Source organism: Durio zibethinus, chromosome 3 (genome assembly GCF_047325235.1).
Source record: "Durio zibethinus cultivar Kanyao isolate XHJ-2024 chromosome 3, ASM4732523v1, whole genome shotgun sequence".
Classification (NCBI taxonomy): domain Eukaryota; kingdom Viridiplantae; phylum Streptophyta; class Magnoliopsida; order Malvales; family Malvaceae; genus Durio; species Durio zibethinus.
In genome coordinates, this window is record NC_143164.1 from 8,010,757 (window position 1) to 8,030,578 (window position 19,822).

General features: G+C 31.1%; 1 protein-coding gene across 1 annotated transcript; it reads left to right on the plus strand.

Annotated features, from left to right (window-relative positions):
* Positions 1-14,213: 14,213 nt before the first annotated feature.
* LOC111298595 (protein kinase STUNTED-like) lies at positions 14,214-18,864 on the plus strand. Its single transcript, XM_022893325.2, has 10 exons — positions 14,214-14,584; positions 14,708-14,805; positions 15,049-15,304; positions 15,399-16,154; positions 16,259-16,507; positions 16,597-16,760; positions 16,854-16,933; positions 17,067-17,214; positions 17,297-17,446; positions 18,222-18,864. The coding sequence occupies exons 1-10, from the start codon at positions 14,407-14,409 to the stop codon at positions 18,462-18,464; spliced, it is 2,322 nt and encodes a 773-aa protein (XP_022749060.2). The 5' UTR covers positions 14,214-14,406; the 3' UTR covers positions 18,465-18,864.
* The last annotated feature ends 958 nt before the right edge of the window (positions 18,865-19,822 follow it).

The following is a 19,822-nucleotide window of genomic DNA, read 5'->3' on the forward strand; positions in this document are numbered from 1 at the left end:
TATTCAAATGGTGGATGACGAAGAAAATAAGAGTAAAGATAAAGAGCTGTTCGTGCATTCTTATCCTCTAAATTTTGAGCTAGATAATTAAAAAGTCGTAGAGCTGCCTGTTGTCTTTAAAACATTTAAAAAGTAATGTATTATGGAACTTTAAATCCCTAATTGCTTTTATAAGCATTGGTTGATCTTTTGTGGTGTCTTTATGTTCATCGTTTTAATAAAAGACTTAGAAGATGTATATGCATTTCTTCTATTATTTTCATCTTCATTCCATTTTTTTTCATCATTTTCTTGCCATTTTATTTTTATGTGCCAATATTCTTTTCATCTTACCCTTTGCGGGGTCTCAAATAATGAACACGAAGATAATCATGGCAATAATCTCAAATTTGATTTCAAAAACTTAATTCATGTTGATGAACTTGATAATGAAAAAGATTCAGATAATTACACACTACCTCTTGATTTGTTAAAATTGATAAAACATGAAGATAAGCCAATTGAACGCCATCAAAAAATTACCAAATTAGTGAATTTGAGAGATGATGAAAACAAAAGAGAGGTCAAAGTTGGTACATCCATTTTACCAGCTGAAAGGCAAAAGCTAAAAGAGCTATTTCAAGAATACGTGGATGTGTTCACGTGGACTTACTAGGATATGCCAGGACTCAGCACTGATATTGTAGAGCACAAGTTACCTTTAAAACCAGAATGCAAGTCGATGCAACAAAAGCTAAGGCACATAAAGCCAAATATGCTGCTAAAAATTAAAGAGGAAATGAAAAAATAATTTGATGTTGTATTTTTGGAGGTAGCAAAATATCCCGAATGGGTAGCCAACATAGTGCCAGTTTCCAAAAAAAGATAGAAAAATGAGAATGTGTGTCAATTATCGAGATTTGAATAGGGTAAGTCCCAAAGATAATTTTTTTCTACCCTATATCGATACTGTAATGGATAATACTGCTACACATTCCATATTTTCCTTTATGGATGGCTTCTCAGGTTACAATCAGATCAAGATGGCTTGAGATGATATAGAGAAAACTACATTTGTGACTATGTAAGGAACGTTCTATTACAAAGTCATGCTTTTAGGTTACAAAATGCTGGTGCTACTTATCAAAGAGTAATGGTGACTCTCTTTCATGACATGATGCATAAAGAGATAGAAGTGTATGTGGATGATATGATTATAAAATCTCATGAAAGAGAAAATCATGTAGTCAATCTCAAAAAGTTGTTTGATAGGTTGAGAAGATTTCAGCTGAAGTTGAATCCTATCAAATGTACATTTGATGCCAAATCAGAAAAACTATTGGGCTTTGTGGTTAGTGAAAGAGGAATTAAAGTGGATCCGAATAAGATACAAGCCATTCAGAACTTATCTCCTCCTCATACACCAAAAGAAGTGTGAGATTTCCTAGGGAGATTAAACTATATTGCTCATTTTATCACTCAACTCACATATAAGTGTGATCCCATTTTTAAGCTTATTAAAAAATAGGATCCAAGAGAATTGAGTGATGAGTGCCAATAAGCTTTTGATAAGATTAAAGAATACTTGTCAAATCTACTTATGTTGGTACCGATAATCTCAGAAAAACCTTTGATTTTGTACTTAACAGTGCATGAAAATTTAATGGGATATGTGCTGGGACAAAAAGATGAAACTGACAGAAAAGAATGAGTAATTTATTATTTGAGCAAGAAATTCACTGATTACGAGTCTAAGTATTTGTGTTGTGCATTGGCCTAGACAGTTCGAAGGCTCCGACAATACATGCTTTATCATACCACTTGGCTCACAGCAAAGTTGGATCCTATTAACTATATCTTTGAGAGGCCATCATTGACAGGGAGAATAGCTCGATTACAAGTTATGCTTTCAGAATATGATATTGTTTATGTGACTCAAAAAACTATAAAGGAAGTGCAATAGTCGAGTTTTTAGTCAATCGTGCAGTTGAAGATTATGAGCTAATGAAACTGGATTTTCTTGATGAAGATGTGATGGCCATTGAAAAAAATAAACCTATTGGGAGTTCTTGGATGATGTATTTTGATGGAGCTACTAATGCCTTGGGTTAAGGTATTAGGGCGATTTTAATATCCCCCGATGAACATTATCATCCCATCACAGCTAGGTTGAATTTCAATTACACAAACAATGTGGCTGAATACGAAGCCTGTGTTATAGGTTTGCAAGCAACGATTGAGAAGAAAATTAAAATGTTAGATGTGTTTAGAGATTCAGCTCTAGTCATCTATCAGTTATGAGGAGAATGAAAAATAAGAGATTTCAAGTTGATATGGTACCATGAATACATCTCTGAATTAGCCAAGTAATTCGAAAAAGTTCAATTTAAGCATTTGTCTAGAGAGGAGAACCAAATTACTGATGCACTAGTTACTCTAATTGTAATGATTAAAATATATGCAAATATTAAAATTTAACTCATCAAGCTGGATATGAAGGATGAACCAGCACATTATTCAGGTGTCAAAGAAAAAGTTTATGGGAAGCCATGGTATCATGACATTATGCAATACATTAAAACCCATCAATACCCAGAACATGCAATAAAAAATGAAAAGAGAACTATTAAAAGATTGGCTATAAGTTTCTTCCTTGATGGAGATGTCCTCTATAAAAAAGGTCAAGATCAAGTACTCTTAAGGTGTATGAATACAGCTAAAATAAAGACGATTATTAAAGAAGTGTATGATAGAGTTTATGGGGCACATGCAAATGGACATATGATGGCTAAACAAATTATGAGGGCAGGTTACTATTGGTTGACAATAGAGAGTGACTATATTAATTATGCTAAAAATACCATAAGTGTCAGATTTATGCTGACAAGATCCACGCTCCTCTAACAACATTACACGTTTGGCTCATCCATGATCATTCTCTATGTGGGGCATAGATGTCATCGGTCTTATTACTCCAAAAGTTTTGAATAGGCATAGATTCATCTTTGTGATGATTGATTACTTTACCAAGTGGGTAGAAGCTACATCATATGCTAGTGTGACCTGATCTATGGTATGCAAGTTCATAAAAAAAGAGATAATATGTAGATATAAACTTTCAAAGGTGATTATTTCTGATAATGCCAAAAACTTAAACAACAAAATAATGAATGAAGTGTGCACTCAGTTTAAGATCCATCATCGTAATTTGGCACCATATCGTCCAAAGATGAATGAGGTAGTGAAGGCTACAAATGAGAATATCAAAAGAATTTAAAAGAAAATAACTGATACTTATAAAGATTGACATGAGAAGTTACCTTTTACTTTACATGCTTATAGAATATCAGTCTAAACATCTACTGGGGCCACCCCGTTCTTCTTAGTATATGGAATGGAAGCTATGCTATCGGTTGAAGTGGAAATTCTCTCATTGAAAGTTTTGATGGAGGTAGAGTTAGAAGAAGCAAAATGGGTTTGAAATCGTTATGAACTGTTAAACCTCATTGAAGAGAAAAAACTTACAATATTATGTCATGGTCAATTATATCAAAAGAGGATGATGAGAGCACATAACAAGAATAATCGTCCTCATTGCTTTAGGGAAGAAGACTGAGTGTTGAAAAAGATCCTTTCAAATCAACATAAAAATTGAAAAAAATGGACACCAAATTGGAAGGGCTTATACTTGGTGAAAAAGGCCTTTTCTGGTAGGGCATCGATTTTGACAGAGATGGATGGAGGTGACTTACCTACTCTAATAAATTTAGATGTTGTAAAAAAGTATTTTACAACAAGAAAAAAAATGTTGACGTATCTAAGCTGAAAACCTGAAAATGTGGCTTGGATGCGAAAGAGAAGCATAATCATAAGAGATCTCATAATATAAGGACAAATGTAGTTTGACGGACTCTAAAGGATCAAGAAAGTCATCTGATTTAGTTTTAGAAAAAGAATCAAAAAATAATTTTGTTCGTGAATATTCTCCCATTATCATTATTTAGACACCTTTGTTTAGACTCAAACACTTTGCCAAGCACTTATTATCAATATAATGAAATATGCTATCTTTTCTTTGGAAATAATGTCTATCCATTCATACATTCTCATTTGATATTTTCGTTCACCATACAAATAGGAGAAATGTGTGATTGCATTTTGTTTATCTTGAACTTAAAATGACGAAAAGAAAAATGAATACGAAAGATCTCAGCATTACTTTTTAAAAGTTGACAAAGACAGTTGAAAAGGGATGAAAAAAACATGACAAGACATTAATGTTGCAGACATTCAAAGAAAAGAAGTATTGTTAAGGAAAAATACAATGGTCAGATGTTAAGAACAGATTAGTCATATGGCAATTTTTATAAAAGAAACAAAAAGTAAGAGATTTCGATAACCTTTTTACCACAATGAATAATTTTGATTGCATTGCATTTAGAGCACTTAGTACGTGCATCCATGAGCAATTATAATAAAGACAGAGAATTTCCATTTCCTAATGAAAAACAAGATCAAGCAAAAGATTTCAAAATAGAGAAATTTACTTGTTCAAAGATGAGAACTCAGTTTCGAGAATAGATGGATTTTTAAAGTTGTTGAGCCTCTGCTGAGAGGAACTTTTTTCAAATGGATTTTTAAAGTTGTTGAGCCTCTACTGAGAGGAGCTTTTCCAAATGGATTTTGAAAGTTGTTGAGCCTATGCTGAAATGGGCTTTTTCAGATGAAATTTTAAAGTTGTTGAGCCTCTGTTGAAAGGAGCTTTTTCTAAGATGAAATTTTAAAGTTGTTGAGCCTCTACTTAAAGAAACTTTTTTCAAATAAAATTTTAAAGTTGTTGAACCTCCGCTGAGAGGAGCTTTTTTTTTTTCAGATTTTAAAATTTCAAAAGTTGTCAATCTTAAGTAAGAAGGGCATTTCAATTTGATGACAAAAGCCCTTTGATTAGTTTTTTCTTTAAAAAAAAAAACTTTTTGGATTCCGGATAAAATTGTTATCTTTGTCTTTACCCTATTCCTGATTCTCAGTAATATGCAAAGAGGGGTAGCTGTAGATATCAAATTTGTTCAGCCTTGATCAAATTTACTATTTTTATTAAATAATAATAAGATAATAATAATATTATTAAATGCAATAATAAAAATTAAACAAAAAATACAAAAATACAAAAACAAAATAAAACAAAAAAATAAAAAAGAGAAGATTGGTGGCAGTGGTGCCTTGCACGGCATCGTTGGCCACCTTACCCTACCATTCATACCCTGTTCACCACTGCCGCCCCCTGTTCACTACCCTCGCCTAAACTCCTAACTATCATGCCCTACCATTGTCAGATAAGATAAAAAAAATAAAAGCAGCATGAGTGTCATGCTTGCACCCCTATGCCAAGCCCTTTGCCACTCTTTCTGTCGAAGCTCCATAAATAGAGCTCCTGGTCAAACCCAAAAGGAGGATGAAAAAATAAAGAAAGGGGAAACCCTGTAAAAAATAAAAAATCTTTCTGCCAGAAAAACACCAAAAAAACATAAACAAAAAAAATAACTCAGTCCCCTAGAACGAGGAATCTAGCACAGAGAGTTCCTGCATAAAGAAAGAAACAAAGTCAGTTTCAAAAAAAAAAAAAAAGAATAAAAAAAAAGGTTTGACCGAAACTTCAAGAGCAGATCTGTGGAATTTGAAACTCTTTTTGGTGAAAAAGAGGGTTGATCTGTGTTCAGCGGGTCGGGAGAAGTTTGCGGGTGTTTTTTGAAATTTTTCGACACCAACGACGACGGTTAAAGCTCGCCGTCGGTAAAGATAACGACAGTCGTCACGAAGGACAGCCATCGACCCCAGATCGATTTAAAAAAAAAAGAGAGTTTTTTTTTTGGGCCGAAGGGGGAAATGAAATAAATTTTTTTTTTTTTTACTTTTATAAAGTTGCCAATAGCCAAAACAACGTCGTTTCATTTAAACGTAAAAACGACGTCGTTTTAAGCCCAAGGATCCGCACGTCAATCTGTCGACCCAACTCGAGATTCGTGCAACCGACCCGACAACCCGACTCACTTTTTAGCCCTGATTGGTTCGACTGAACTGGTACCGAACTGCTGAACTCGATCCAGACCAACCTCGAACTGTCGAATCAACCAAACCCCGCTGAATCACCTAACCGATCGGACCCGCGTTGACTGGACCGTTGACCAATCCGGTTCAGGTAAAAAAAAAATTTTTTATTTTTTTTATATATTATTTTATTAATATTTATACATATTAAAATATTTTTATTTGTTAGTTTAAATGATGAAATATGTAGTTAAATTTTTTTTCTTCTCTAATTTTGTTAATTTTAAAATAAACTTAAAAATAAAAAATAAAGATAAACTTTATAATAATAATACAAAGTTAATAAAAATGTAAGAAAATAAAATTTTTACTTGATGATAAGATTTAAAGGTACTCCGAGTAACGATACTTATGAAATCTCTAAGTAAGAAGATTTTTTAAATACTATCAGCGTATTTGAGTATTTATAAAAATTTTCAATACAATAAAAAAAAATTTTTGGTTTTAAAATAATTAATAAATTAAATAATAAAAAATAAGAAAAAATAAGAAAATTTTATCTGATGATAGGATTCTAAAAGTATTTTAAGTAGAGATGCTTTAAGAAATCCTTAAGTGAGAAGATTTTTTTTAAATATTATCAGAGTATTTGAATATTTATAAAAAATCTTCAATATAATAAAAATTTCTCTTTTTTCATTTTTTTATAATAAAAGTATTAATTAAAATTAAGAAAAAAATTTTAAAAGAAAATAAAATGTGTGCATCAACATGATAACATTCTGCATTGCATGCATGACATAATTTTACGAAAGGTAAATTCGGACCTCTGAGGATGAGATTCTAAGATATTCTAAGAAGTGATGCCTAGGAAATCTCTAGGTGAGAAAAAGTTCTTCTAATGTTACCAACGTACTGAAACATTTTAAGAATTATTTTAATAAAAAGGTTCAAACTTATTTTTCTCGAATAATTTTTTTGAATTAAAAAAAATTAAATACCAATTTTCAATAAATGAAAAAATCAAGAAAATTATTTTTCAAACACCGAAAATGGGATTGTTTTTTTATCAAAATCAAAGGACAATACGTAGTTAATTGGTACCATTTTAAACGGGCACTATGGGGGTTCTAATTCTTACTCACGCGTAACCGACTCCCAAACTCAGACTGTTACACAGACCCTAAAATTATCATTTTAATAAATTTTAATTAATTTTAAGATTTTATTAAAAGGATATGTTTTAATAGGTGACAAATCGCATCTAGCCAAAAAAGATTGGTAACGAATTCATTTTTTTTCTTTTTTTATTTTTGTTACCAAATTCGCCGGGCAGCCCCAAAACTGTTACGACAGCTTAAACAATGATGAGCATTCAAAAATTTGTAAGACCTCCGTGCATAATCTCTAAGACCTTCAGACATAATTTTCAAAACCTCTGGGCAGAATATTTTAAATTTTCAAAGTTTCAATATCTCTAATACGAAGAACATTCAAAGATTTGTAAGACCTACGGGCATAATCTCTAAAAGCTTCGGGTATAATTTCTAAGACTTTCAAGTGTAATTTTTAAATCCTCTGGACAGGATTCGTAAGTCTTTTACATTGAATTTGTTTTAGTTTTAAGATTTGTAAGACTTTTGGGCATGATCTCTTATTTTATTTTCAAAATTTGTTGAATTTTTATTTAAACAACTTTTCAAATTTGTTTTCAAATGGTCATATTTATTAATTTAGGAAACAAAAAAAATTAAAAAAAAATTCATGAAAAAAATTGAAAAACAAAAATCAAAAACAAAAAAACCAAAATTAAAGAAAAAATAAAAAAACAAAAGCAAAAAAAAAAAATTTTGAAAAATTCTAAACTGTGATTTCGAACAAAATTATTATCTATGTCTTTGTCTTATTTCTGATTCTAAAAAATGTGTGAAGGGGGGTAGCTGTAGACACTCAATTTTGTTTAGGTCGATTCAAACATATTCGATTTTTATGTTTAATTTGCATATTCTTATTTAAGCTAGTTTAAGTATTAAATGGAATTGGATTTATTCGAGTTTATTTCGGATTAGTCATTATTATTATTATTTATCATTTAGGATTAATTAAATTAATAAAAAAATATATAAAATAAAAATTAATTAATTATAAAAAAATTAATTATCAATTAAAATTAAATTACAAAAAGAAAAAAATTACAAAAAAAAGGCAGAAGATAACAAAACTACCCACCCTTCTGCCAGCAACCACTACTCCACTCCATTGCCATCAATGTTGTAGGACTACAACAAGCCAAATTACCTAGTGCCATGCTCCATTACCCTTTTCTAAAAATTTTGGATGGTTGTTACAAGGGACCAAATAAAAACCAGAGAAGAGAGGAGACACAATGAGGCCAGCACTCATCTCCACCCTCGATATCCCTGACCCCATTCGACCAACTCTATAGCCCAGTAGCTACTCCACGTAACACTAAGCACTAGCCTTCCCCGAACAACTTAGTCCTTACCTAACATAGACTCTTTAAGTGCCAACTCCATGACCCCAGCAGTTACTCCATGACCCCATTCAACCATTACCCAAACTTTACCCAAGCCCCTTGCCCATTCCAAAGTCCTCAACACGATCATTCCATACTCGCATCTTTCAGTCTCGACACACAACCTTCACAAGCCTCGTAGAATCCCATGCTTAGAACCAAGCCAATTCTCTACATCTTTGTCCATATTAGGCTAGTGCCCACACCAGGCTAGCCCCTACCCCAACACAGCACCTACGCATCACCAGTGCACACACCCAACAAGCACCTACCTAGAATCCACCTTTGACTAAAACCTCGTTGACACCTACTCAAAACCACCCTTTAAGTAGCCTCATATTTACACAAGCCAATCTCTCCTAAAAACCCTAAGTTTCACTAAAACCTTCAGCCATAGCCATCATCAACCTAAAAAAAAAAAAAATTTCATTCACCTTTCATAGAAAACCCAAACTAGAAAAAAAAACAAAGAAAAAAATATAAAAAAACACACAATCTTCTCTTGAGGGAGGAACCAAGTGCCAAAGCCAACTGTTAAAAATATATATAGTCAGATTTGGCAAACAAAGCAAAAAAAAAACATAAAAAAGGGAAGATAAGCCATTAACACCACTGAAAGTAGCAGTGGCACAATGAGAATGATGGCTGGTGGTGGATAAAGAGAAGCGACAGCAGCTAGTGCAAAGGCACCAAAAAATGGGTGTTAGAAAAACTAATGGTTTCATTTAGAAAGAATAATTTTTTTTAAAAAAGGGGACTAGAATGAATGTGAACAAAAAAAAAAAGGTTTTATAGTATAAAAGAAGCATCAAGCAGGTCAGCCCAACCCATGGCCCGTAACTCAACTTGGATCCGCTCCAAAACTTTCTACTTGGCCCGTCAAAGTAGAATCGTGGCCCACTCCAAGCTTGATTTGAAAAATTTTGAGCTTCCTTCTTCATTAGGTTAAACCTAATAGCTTAGTAATTGTTGGTTATTTTGTTAGTTTCTCTTTCAATTACATGCATTTATATAGGATTTTAAATATTTGTTCTAAAAGAATTAGTGTTACTTTAATTAAATAATAAAAAAGAAATATGTTACATAATTTGAATATTTGGATAATTTTAATGTTGGAGATTTAAATTTTTGTTAGTATCATGTAAGCATTTTTGAATCATGTGTATTAGTAAAAATAAAAAAAATTTATAAATTTTTTGATGATGGGACTTTAGGAAGTCTGAGTAGTAATTCTCGAAAATGCCCTAAGTGAGAGAGTTTTTTTTCAAAAATATTATCAAAGAATTGGAATATTTAGAATGATTCTTAATACGAAAAATTCTCATCTATTATGCATTTGTAAAAACTAACTTTTATGTGATGTAATAGCATAACAAATTATTCTATATGCATCATACTAAAAAAGATATTAAAATAATAATAATAATAATAATAATAATAATAATAATAATAATAATAATAAATATAAATGAAATTTCGAGGATAAGATCCTAAAAAAGTCAGAGTAGTGATTCTTTAGGAATCTCTAGATAAAAAAATTTATATAAAATGTTATTAATGTATTGGAGCATTTATAATAATTTTCAATAAAAGAGTTCTCGTCTTTTTTAAATAGAATAATAAAAGAATTTTTTTAGAAAATGTTATTTGGGTTAAATTATAGACATCTTATTTTACAATATGCTTATAAATATGAATATTAAAAATAAGTATGAGTCCAAGTAGTGATTCTTAAGAAGTTTTTAGGTGGGAAAGTTCCTATTAATATTACCAAAGTATTAGAATATTTTCAAAAAATTTTCAATATGCAAGGTTCTTGTTTATTTAAAAATAAAAAAATAAAAAATAATAAAAATATGTTTTTTAACAATAAAAAAATTAAATTTTAAATACCAAAATTAAGATCATTTTAGTTAAGATCAAATGATAACACATAATTAATTAGTATCATTTTAAATGACGTTGTAAGGGTTATAATTCTTTCCTACGTGTAACTAACTTTTAAACCTAAACTATTTTTACAAACCCAAAAAATTATCTTTTTGATAAAGTTTTAATTAATTTTAAAATTTTTATTAAAATGATAAGTTTTAATATATGATCAATCGTACTTAATCAAAAAATATTGATGATAATTTTTTTTATTTTTAAATTTATCTATATGAAAAATCATTATAACAAATTTAATTAAGAATAAAATACCATTTAACAAAAATCCTTTTAAAATAATATAAAATTAATCAATACTGTCTTTGTATGGACGATTTGAGACCATTAATACTTTTTCCGCACATAATAATGTACGGTAAAACTTGTCTCTAAGAGGGGATAACTCTTAATTGAATTGTTAGTTGCCAAATAGTATTCCAGTTGTCAAATAACTATTGCTTAATAAAAAGTGAAATAAGTGATTGGATTTGGTACGAAATGGTGTATTAAGTTTTGATTGGATTGAGATACGGTGAATTCAGGTTTAATTAGATTCAGAAAAAAAGAATGTGAGTTTTTGTTTGATGTATGTTTGTAATTAAGTGAGATTTTATGAGTTTTGAATTTTTATAATTTTTTTATTTATAATTAAATAAAAATTAAAAATATATAATAAATATAAATATAAAAGAAATATGAAAACAAAAAATAAAAATTACGTTATTTTTTTTTTATTTGTTTTAAATATTTTTATAAAAAATTTTATATTTTACAATAAATTAAAAAATCATACATATGATTAAATGACTAATGAAAAATACAATACTCGTAAGGTAACATAAAAAATTAACAAAAAAATGCAATTACAATATATGAAATACTCTGTATATTAATTTTATTTTGTTGTCAAAATCTATGAAATACTATACATAACATAGCATGAAAAATTAACAAAATTTTTTTTTTCTTTTTCATTGTTTAATATCTAAATATCTAATATATTTTTATTACACTCCTACTGTGGAATACGATTTTCTATTTAGTTTATAATTAGAGTTGACAAAGCTCCTTTTTAAATTTCAATAATATGATTTCATTTGATTTGATCAAATAAATTAATAATTCAAACTCATTTATTTTGGATCAAAATTGATTTGAATTATAAATAATTCAAATTTAAATCATTCTAAAGATTAATTCGACATTAAATTATTTTAATTTATAAATTTCAATAATTTAAATCAAAATTATCATATATCAAATTTAAAAAATCCTAAATGATGGAAAATAATCAGAATTCGAACATCCAACTGTAATTTTAGCTTATACGAGCATCCAAAATCTTGGGCTTTATCTTTACTTTTCGCATAAATGGCAGCCATTAATTCCATATTTCATTTTCCCTCGCTAATCAGTAAATCTCAGCCTCCAAAAACAGCAGGCACAAAAAATAATGAATGAGATACATAAATGGAGCCCTGCTGTATTGGCAGTCGGCTGTTTTTATTCAGATAGCAGCTGGAACTGACAAGTCAACTGATTTCAGTAGTTCCTCACCCATCTCGATCGTTCGCCGTCGCAACCCACTAGTGAAATTAAAAGCTCACCTAGCAAAGGAGAGCATGAACAAAAACAATGGACCAAAAAGTGGAAAATGAAAGAGAAAGAAAAGGAAAAAGAAAAAGAAGTGGGGATGGGGTTTGAGCTTGGAAGGAGAGAGAATATGAAAAAAATAATAAATCAAAAAATAATTAATAAATAAATTTAAAATTTAAATCAATTAATTTATATAATCACTTTTAAAAAATATCATCCAATAAATTTAAAATTTAAATTTTAATACCTATAATTTTTTTTTATTCTCATATTATAATTTTTTATAGCAAAAAAATTGAAAAAAAAAAAAAAAGAAAGAAGTGTCAGGTTCGAGATTGGAGCTTGGAATGAGGGAGATGGATACAAATTAACTAGAACAAAAGTTTATAAGATCCCTATCAATAAAGCAGTTAAGGGACCACTTGTTAATTACCGAAATAAATATATAAAAGAACTTTAATTTTAGTTATAGGATTATTATTCTATATCTATAGTTTTTAGATTTTACAAACAAAATTAAAATATTATCATATTTTTTATTTATCATATTAATTTACATTTATTATTTTAAATATATCTTGATAAAATATGTGAAATCCTCTATACATATGAGATAATCTTAATTTATAACTGATCTTTGATAACAGCCATGGTAGAAATTAGAGTGACTGTTTTGTGGGTTCTTTTTTAACCACTTTCTCAGCCAAGTCTTATTGGTTAATTATTGTGAATGATTACAATTCTAGCAAATTTATTTTAGTGTAATTGTAAGAAATCATATTTAATTTAATTAATTTATATTTAAAAAATAATATTTAATATATCTATAATTTATATTTTAATATAATTATTCACCTTACTTTCAACTTCAAACTCAAAAGTGAAAATTACTTCGATTCTAAAATTAAGCAGGTAAGACAATAATATTGAATATTTCGTTTATACTAAAAAGAAATAGTCAAATACTATCATCTAAGTTATTATTATTATTATTATTTTTATTAATGTTTGTTAGTTCGAGTGATAAAAAATTTGATTTTTTTAAATAAAATTTTTATTTCAAATCTTATGAATAAAAAAAATAAATTTAAAAAAATTTGTCTCTTTTATAAAATTCGATTTGATTTGATTTCGAATAATTTGATTTGATTTCGAATAATTGAGGCTTAAAATGATTATAGCAACGAAAGACAAATATTTCTTTTAGTTAGAAAACAAAAGTGAGACTCATGTTTTTTTCGAACTGAAAGATACATATATTATTATTATGGAATTAAATGTTAAAAACATTGTGATGTTTACTTTATTATGTGAGTGTTACATTACATCCTTTCAATTATTAAAGTTTTACAAAAATAGACTGCACATAAAAATGAAACATCAATATCATATAAAAATAGACTGCCTTGAGCCATCTATTTTGACCCCATACATTAATTTTACGTTTAAAAATAAAAATTATTAAAAATATTAATCTATTTTTAGCTTAGCAATCAGATATAGTGATTATTTTTAAGGAAAATTATCTCAAATACAAGAGATAAAGTTTTATGATGTTAGATGATTATCACATATTTTATTATGCTATACTTAAAATAATTTAAAATTAATATATAAATAAAAATACATCTAATAATATTTTTGTTGGTACATAACAGTTTAAAATGGGAGAAAACTTTTTTAATCCAAAGTCAAACTTAATGTATTGAACAATAAATAATGATTCACTCTTTAAACTTATTGTAATGTATAATTACAAAAAAAGACAAAAATTTGGGTTTTTTTTTTTTTTTTTGGGTAGGACGATGCAAAGCTCTGGTCTTACTAGTTTAGTTTTCGCGTCAAATTTTTTATTTGAAATTATCATGATCATTGAAATAATGAAATTAAAAATTCAAATTATTTCAATTGAACATGAGTTTATCCCATGTCCTTAACAGGATGGGCCCTTTTTTTTTTTTTGAATAAGGCATGGGCCATTTCTTAATTCCTATAAAAAAAAAAAAAACTCCAATAAAACCTGAACTAACAAGTTAACAAGTTAAAATAACAAAATCAATTGTTCAATAATTTTAACTTGTAAAACTGGGGTGTGTTCTTATAAGGCCCTCCCTCCCTCCCCCTTTCTAGTCTGGTTGGCGAACTTGAAAAGCAAACAAACTGACGGTTAAGCCTAAAAAAAAGAAAATAAAATACAACTCTGACTCTCTTCTCTCTTCCTCTAGAACCCACCACTTCCATATATAAGCCTTAACATGAACCAGAAGCTTGGCCAAGACAAAGAAGAAGAGCTGGCCTGGAACTAAGAGTCTAAGACAGAAATGAAAATGGTGCAAAATGGTTTTGTTGGAGAAGAACAATTGGTGAGTTCTGGTGAAGGGCCGGTGGTTGTTGGGGTGAAGCTTGATTCACCAAGCAGAGAGCTCTTGACATGGGCTTTGGTTAAGGTGGCTCAGCCTGGTGACTGTGTGATTGCTCTTCACGTTCTCGGTAACAATGGTCAGTAAAAAATTTTGAGTTTTTTTTTTATTCCTGTTTCAGGATTTTTTTTTTTTAAAATTGGTGGTGTTTGATTTTTTTGGGCGGTCTAGCGAAATGGTAGTTGATTTTTTATGTGTGTAGAAATTGTGGATCGAGATGGGAAGTCTTCACTTTTATCGCTTGTCAAAGCGTTTGACTCTGTTCTTGCTGTCTATGAAGGATTCTGTAATTTGAAACAGGTTTAGTTTCATGCTCTCCTTTACCCTTTCTATGCTTTTAGCCTTGTTTTTCAGTGATAAATTTGTTAATCTCAATTTTCTTTGTTTTGTCGATTGGAAAATGAAGGAGAATCAGAAATGGAAATTTGAGTTTCCCCTGCTTGCTCAAATTACTACAAATACAATGCTAAAAACAATTGCTTAAACATCTCCAGATCAAATTTAAGACTTAGAAAGAGTTGGTTTTTGGTGATCATCTTGCAGGTGGATCTAAAGCTTAAGATCTGCAGAGGTTCTTCAATTCGCAAAATTTTAGTGAGGGAAGCACAATCTTATTCTGCTACTAAGCTTATAGTTGGAACCGCCGCCAAACGCCATAAAATCCGTTCGTCGACATCGGTAGCTAAGTACTGTGCTAAGAAGTTAACAAAGAACTGTTCAGTTCTTGCTGTAAATAATGGGAAAGTTGTGTTCCAGAGGGAGGGCTCCCGCTCTCCAGCTAGTAGTTTCGGTTCGCAAGGTAAAAAAAGTTTGTTTTGGCTATCCAGTTCTCGGATGTGAATGTAAATTTTTCATGGATACTTACGAATTTCTTTGTTTCGTATTTGTTCCAGGAAGTGAAGATCAGAAACGAAATAGTTTCCTTGATGCAATTCAGCGAACGATGGCATTAAATAAGAATTCTAAAGTACTAAGTGAAGGAAATGCCAATGCCGAGACCAATCTGAATACTGATGAAACTAACTACAAAAATTTGGAGCAGGCCTTATTAAAAGCCAGTTCGGGCAGCTTGGAGAGTGCTCTAAAGCAAAATTGCTCGGTTTGTGGATCCCGTGAAAAGTTGTTGCTGCATAATTCTTGTTACCAATCTGCACAAGAGTCTTCTGGTACTGATGCTAATGATGGAGATAAATCTTTGGCTATAGTACCAGTAAAAGAGGCTGAGGCTCCATCGTGTTCGATTTCTATGTTGATCAAACAGTTACCTGAAATCAGACCTGGTTGGCCTCTACTTCGCCGTGCAGTTTTATCAGATCGACAACGACAAGTTCCTGATCGGTCTTCATTGAGGCAGATATCTGTGGTTCAGTGGGTGATGCGGTTACCCTCTAGAGGTACTTTGTACATGGACAATTCGGAACAGAAACAAGAAGGTTGCTATCAGAGTGAATATAAGTCCTCTAATTTTGATGGAGAAAGCGGTGCAATTGTTCCAGTGGGTGTAGAAAATTTCATTGCTCAGCGTTCTCCTCATCACAACTCAATAAACCTGCCAAAAGAATTGGAGGGTCTTCATGAGAAATACTCTGCAACTTGTAGATTATTTAAGTACCAAGAACTCCTCTCAGCAGCATCAAATTTCTTGGCCGGTTTGTTTTATTCATCATTCCTGTCTGCAAATATTTACTTTAGTCCCTCCTCTTGAAATTGGTTGACTTGACTTCTTCTTTTCTTTTTTATATTTTATTTTCAGAAAATTTGATTGGAAAAGGAGGTAGTAGTCAGGTTTATAGGGGTTGCCTTCGAGACGGTAAGGAGCTCGCTGTGAAAATCCTAAAGCCTTCTGAAGATGTATTGAAGGAGTTTGTTTTGGAAATTTATATTATTACTACATTACATCATAAGAACATTATTTCCCTCTTGGGTTTCTGCTATGAGGATAACAATTTTCTCTTGGTTTATGATTTCTTATCAAGAGGAAGCCTTGAAGAAAACCTTCATGGTCAGTAAATGCATAATATTCTTGGTTTTTGACTTTTGAGATCGAAAAGTGATATCATAAGTTAGCTTATCAGTTGCGTACCAATTCAGGTAATAAGAAGGATCCTGGTGCATTTGGGTGGAGTGAAAGATACAAGGTGGCACTTGGGGTAGCAGAGGCCTTAGATTATCTGCATACTAACAGTGAGCACCCTGTAATCCACAGGGATGTTAAATCTTCAAACATACTACTGTCTGATGATTTTGAGCCTCAGGTAACTTTCATTTTTGACTTCCAACTCCTTTGCTTTCAAATTTGAAAATGTTCCAAAACTAAAATTTTCATGTTTTCTACCTGGTTTATGCAGCTATCAGATTTCGGACTTGCTAAATTGGCGTCAACCTCTTCTTCAAATATAACCTGCACTGATGTTGCAGGAACCTTTGGGTATGTAATTGTGTCCATTTATTTCAAGGGTAATGTAACGAACAAATATGAAAGTTTCCCCAAGATTACAAACAATTGAAAATTTTGTTGGTACAACTTAGTGATTAATTAATGATATTACCATTTGCTCCAGCTATTTGGCTCCCGAGTACTTCATGTATGGCAAAGTAAATGACAAGATTGATGTTTATGCATTTGGCGTTGTGCTGCTTGAGCTACTTACTGGAAGAAAGCCAATAAGCAATGACTATCCGAAAGGCCAAGAGAGCTTGGTCATGTGGGTATGTCCTTTTTGCTCATGTGGCTCATCATTTTTAATCCACCTTTCAGTTTTGTGTCTAAAATAAAATTGACCATTTCTAGGCAAATCCAATTTTAATTGGTGGGAAGGTTTTCCAATTATTAGACCCAAGCTTGGGTGTTGGCTATGATCGTGACCAGATGGAGAGGATGGTTCTCGCTGCCACGCTTTGTATTAGACGTGCCCCACGGGCTAGACCCCAAATGAGTGTGGTAGGTCATCTTTGATCTTTTCTAATCAGACTAGCTTTTTCTCTCAACGACTTTTCTGGACAGCCAAGCCTTAAAGGTGGTACAAAAGTAGGCTGTAAATGAGTAAAAGATGAATGAATTTTGATATATTTTGATTAAATAACGAACTCTGAAATATTGTTTGGGGTGATTTATTAAATTTAATAAACAAACAGAAATTAAGTTTGTTTACAATTTGGATATAGGGATGATAAATTCACCGTAATTGATGGATTTTGACTCGAATCTATTGTTTAGGATTTGCTTTTTTTAAATCAAGTTTCAAGTCGAATCAAGTAATAATAAAAATTTTAAATATTATTTTTAATTATTTATTTAATTTTATATTTATAATTTTATATATTTATTTATATTTATATTTATATAAAAATAATATTTTATATTTAAAAAATAATATTTTATTAATTTCGAATTAAATTAGATTAGATATGATTTTATATAATATCAAATTAAGTTAGATTCGGATATAAAAAATTCTAAAAAAGTAGGATTGAGTTGGATTTGAGTATTGTAAATATAAAATCGAATTGAGTTTAAGACGAATAAAAATTATTTTGATCCGATCCGTTGTCCTCTACTCGAAAATGATCAAACCAAGTATGTATTATTCTGCTCGGAAAAGAATAGTTGTTGTTTCGGTGCTAAAACCTTGTTTAAGTGGATAACCTTACTTCTTTTGATTCTTGGATGAAATAATAGATAATTAATGTTGTTTAATGTGATTGGTTGGCTAAAGGTTGTGAAGCTCCTTCAAGGTGATCCTGATGTGACAAATTGGGCAAGACTACAAGTCAATGCCTTGGAAGGATCTGATACATTGGATGATGAAGCTTGTCCTCAGTCGAACCTCCAATCCCATCTTAGCCTTGCATTGCTTGATGTGGAGGATGATTCACTCTCCATGAGCAGCATTGAGCAATCTGTGTCATTAGAAGACTATCTGAATGGTAGGTGGAGCCGTTCATCAAGCTTCGACTAACCACAAATATACTGGCAAGCTAAGCTGCGAACAAGCATTCTTCCATTAATGAAAATTTTTTTCCCTCCTTGTATATTCTTTTGGATTTTTACACTCTTTTCTTTCAACGGGGCTGCTTACAGTAGGTGTTGGATGAGAGGTTGTTTGCCTGGTGTGCCCTCCTCCTTCCCTATCTATTCAATCAATGTTCTGTGTTTGTGGGACTGCTTGCTCAATTCTCCCCCTCATTTTTTTTTTGTTTGTTTGTTTATCGTTCTTGAAGGTGTTGGTTTTGCTCTTTGATCACAATTAGATTAGGAATGGAATTTTTTGTGCTGGTGGAAGCTCATTGTGGTGTAATCCTGGATTATTTTCTCCTAAAGTGAGTATAAAAGTAATCATTGCTCTGAATTTGCCTTAATTAGAGCTTTTTTGCTTGGAAATTGGAATGCTTGTACAAGGGATCCTCAAAAGTCGTTTTCATCTTGTTTTCCAACCGATTGCTGTTGCCATTAAATTGGCTTTTAATACACTATTTCAAGATTCTCTCGGCCCACTCAGCAAAAACCCTTCTTTTGGCTCCTCACTTTCTGGTGAAAATCTTTATTTCTTTCACAAATTTCAGTCTGTTTTAGACACCATGAAAAGTTATGAAATTGTACTACTATAATAGGGCTACTAAATGGAAAGGTGATGCCACAGCCACAAACCACTCTTTGGGAGTGCAATTCACTCACTATCTCCACCGACACTTGATTTCCCTCACCTTCTCGTTGCCCTTCCTTCCCCCATGACTTTCTTCTTTCAAGCAAAGAAAGGTCACTTCTCACCGGTCACCCGACAACTTGTTAGGTGAGCACAAGCAATGCTTGGCCTTTTCTCAATGCAATTCCTTCTTACCTACCTAATTAAGGCAATTAGTTGTGTTTGGGTTCATTGTGCAACGAATTTCATTGAAATAAGTAAATTTCGAGAACTAAACTGTTTCTAATTTAGAGATATATGAAGTATGTTGGTTTGTTGGTTAAACATTTTATTTGTGATTTGTAACTTGAAAGAGTAACGCGTCGTACGTACAAGTCTTCGTCTTTCTACTAAGACGTTTTCATGTGGCTTTCCTTCTCTGAAAAGACATTGAATTTAGGCTACTTTCGTGTTCATGATAGCTTCAGCATATTCCCTTTTGATCCGTGAAACGTTTTTCTCTCTTTCCCTCATTTTGGTGTCTCTACCTCTTTTCAAAACCATATCAAAAACCATTATCTCTATCCAATTCAATTAGATTTCAGCTTGTCACGGCAGCCCGTGTTCTTCCCAAAGACATCCCCGCATTGGTACCTTGAAGATTTGAAAAGGAAATTTATGGGTTGTTAAGCTTA